This window comes from Galeopterus variegatus, unplaced genomic scaffold, assembly GCF_000696425.1.
Source record: "Galeopterus variegatus unplaced genomic scaffold, G_variegatus-3.0.2 Scaffold109, whole genome shotgun sequence".
NCBI lineage: Eukaryota > Metazoa > Chordata > Mammalia > Dermoptera > Cynocephalidae > Galeopterus > Galeopterus variegatus.
The window spans coordinates 574,161-577,115 of record NW_007726220.1 but is presented as its reverse complement, the minus strand read 5'-3'; the positions used below and the strand labels follow the sequence as shown (position 1 = coordinate 577,115).

The 2,955-nt window shown below is 52.0% G+C and overlaps 1 protein-coding gene across 1 annotated transcript in view; it reads right to left on the bottom strand.

The window, feature by feature from the left end:
* The window catches only part of NUDC (nudC nuclear distribution protein), a 20,372-nt gene extending 17,731 nt beyond the window's left edge, over window positions 1-2,641 (bottom strand). The window contains exon 1 of the mRNA XM_008586245.1: window positions 2,417-2,641. Coding sequence (XP_008584467.1) covers window positions 2,417-2,497 — 81 coding nt within the window. The 5' untranslated portion in view covers window positions 2,498-2,641. The remainder of the gene's footprint in view (window positions 1-2,416) is intronic.
* Window positions 2,642-2,955: the final 314 nt, after the last annotated feature.

Here is a 2,955-nt window from a genome sequence, read left to right as displayed (position 1 = left end):
TGGGACTTGACCATTTCACCTCTGAGCCTCCCAACTGAGGAGACATCCTCCCCACATGCCCCCTTGGTTACTTCCACCATGAAGCCTACCCTAACCTATCTCAATCACTTGGAAGGCAGATCTCTCATTTCTTGTGTGTGTGTACACATTTCACCTTCCTTGTGGTGCTAGAAGCAGCCTGAGGATATGGAACACTCCCCAGCGTCCAGGGCATGAAATGCCGAGGGCCCAGCTTTCCTCATCAAAAAGTAGAAAGCCCATCAAGACACTAGCAAAGTTAACTAGGGCAAAGCTGGAAGGAGGGGAGCACATGAAGCCACTTCAAAGAAAGTTAAAACAGACTGTCTGGGATATCAGTGTAGTCAAATGGTTAAGTGCATGGGTTTGATTATCAAACTGATATATATTAGCTCTGTGACTTTGGGGCAGTTTCTTAACTCTGTAGAACAGGAATAGCTGCAGGATCTATTTCTAGGGACCCTGTGAGGACTAAATGAGTAATGAAAGCGAGGCCTTTCCAATGTCTGGCACTAAGCAAGAAACCACTGGTAAAGGACAAATTCCTCACAAGTAGGAACCATGAACTACGGCTAATTCTGTCTACATATGCTAAGCCAGGCACCAGATTTGGCTCAGAGTACATGCTCAGTAAAATTATTATTATTATTATTTTGGCAGCTGGCCTGTATGGGGATCTGAACCCTTGACCTCAGTGTTATAACACTGCACTCTAACAGAACCAGCCAGCCTGCAGTAAACTTCTTGCTGAAAGAAATGCTTTAGTGATCTAGGGTTAGCACATACAAACGCTTTTATTTTTTTCAATTCATTCAAAAATGAACTCACTCCCACATCCAGCTTTGTGTCAACAATTTAAGAGAATAGAGACAAGGTGTCTTCTCACGCTTGCAAATTAGAAACACAGGCTGAGCCCGTGGCGCACTCGGGAGAGTGCGGCGCTGGGAGCGCAGCAGTGCTCCCACCGCGGGTTCAGATCCTATATAGGGATGATCGGTGTGCTCACAGCGCTCACTGGCTGAGGACGGTGCGGCCGGTCTCAAAAAGGACAAAAAAAAAAAAAAAAATTAGAAACACCCTCCCTACCTCTAAGGGCTTAGAAGCCTTTGGTCACCACAGGCACCTAAGTGAAAGAGAAGGTAAAGATCAATGAAAACCTGTGCCCAGTAAGACGTAGAATTAGCAACTGACTGTAGAAAGCATAGTGGACTATGGAGTCTGGTCCTGCCTGTGTCAGGAGCCTGCTGGATGATCTTGAGTAAATCCCTGCCACTCTCTGGTCCTCAAATGCTTTACAGAATGAGAGTTCTGGACTGATCTTGACAGGCTTTTCTACCTCTTTCTGTTTCATTTCCAAAAAACCAACTCCAGTATCTATGCTAGGTGGTCCTTATCATTCACACACTATGTGTTACTGTGTCTGGTCACTCAGCATGAATTATGGTTTTTTGTGTGTGTGACCGGTAAGGGGATCACAACCCTCGGCTTGGAGTTCCCTGCACCACGCTCAGCCAGTGAGCGCACCGGCCACCCCTATATAGGATCCGAACCCGCGGCCTCAGCGCTACCAGCGCCGCACTCTCCCGAGTGAGCCACGGGGCCGGCCCGAATTATGCTTTTGAAGTCATCTTTGAAAACTCCATCGGGGCAAAGACAGGTTCTGCTCACTTTTGTATCTACAAGATCCAGTTGCACGAGTGTCTTGGCACACATCAATCACTCAACAAATACTCACTGAATGAACAAACCTCATTATTGAGAACTCACTGTCCTCTGCTTCAAGACAATAATCTCTTACGATTCAGGAAAATAGGAATTCGTAGTTCCTTCCTACAGACAAGGAAACTGAGACTTGGAAGAAGTGGAAAGGTCCCAAATTGGCGGTGAAAACCAACTGTGAACAGTCTTCCTATTCCCCCATTCAAGGCCTAAAAGGACCACGTGCTAACATTACCCCGCCCCACCCTAGCACACATTCGTCAGTCCTTCCAGTCTTGGCAGATGCAAATCATAATGTCTGGGATGGTTCCTCCTAAGTGATGCTCTATGAGAGCGGCCATCAAAGGGGAAAAGGCCGGAAGCATGTGTGAGAATACGGGAAGATCCTAAAGCTCTGGGGGAATTTCAGGGGCGGGTTCAGGGACGCCGGAATTGCTAAGATAGGAACTACTGAGGGGCGCCGGAGGCCGGGTACTGATCCTAAGGGTGAAACCGGCCGGCAGATGGCCAGACCGGAAGCTGGGCGCGGAGAGAATGTGCGGGCATCCTAGAAGCCCGCGAGACTCGGGGGTGGCTCTCGGCCCTCTTAGGCACAGAAGGCCGGTGGGAGCGTGGCTAGAGCTGCCGGTGGAGCGGACGCCGCTGGGCTAGGCCGGGCCGACGCCACGCGGGCCGTTACCTCCTGCACGCCGCCCTCGTGCTGCTGCGCCATGGCCAGCAGCATGCCGTCAAACCGCTCCTCCTCCTGCTCCCCGCCCATCGCGCCGGCCCTGGTCCACGCTCCGAGCTCTGCACTTGCGTCCCGCGCTCTCCCCGCTCCTTCGGGTCGCGTCCGGTCCAACGGCTCCAGTCGTCCGCCTTCCGCAGCGGATCCGGAAATACGCAAGTGCCCGGTCGCCCAGGCCCGCCCTCTCCCCCGCTCTTCCCGCCTCCCTCCCGGCCCGCGGCCATTGACAGCGCGGCAAACAGCCCGCTTAGCCGACCATTGGTTGACTTGGTGAGCCAATCGAAGAGCGCGTCCGGGAAGCGGTGGGCGGAGCCGAGGGCCCGAGAGTTTGGCATGAGTTGCTATGGTCACCAGATGCTTTGGAGCCTTCTAGAAAGACTCGGGCTCGAATCTGGCGGGGTTGGACATTAAAAAGGAACAAACTTTGCTCCTCCGCCTTGTTAATGACCTCCCAGCTTGTAGAACGGTGGAACTAAAAGTACCCTTAGTCA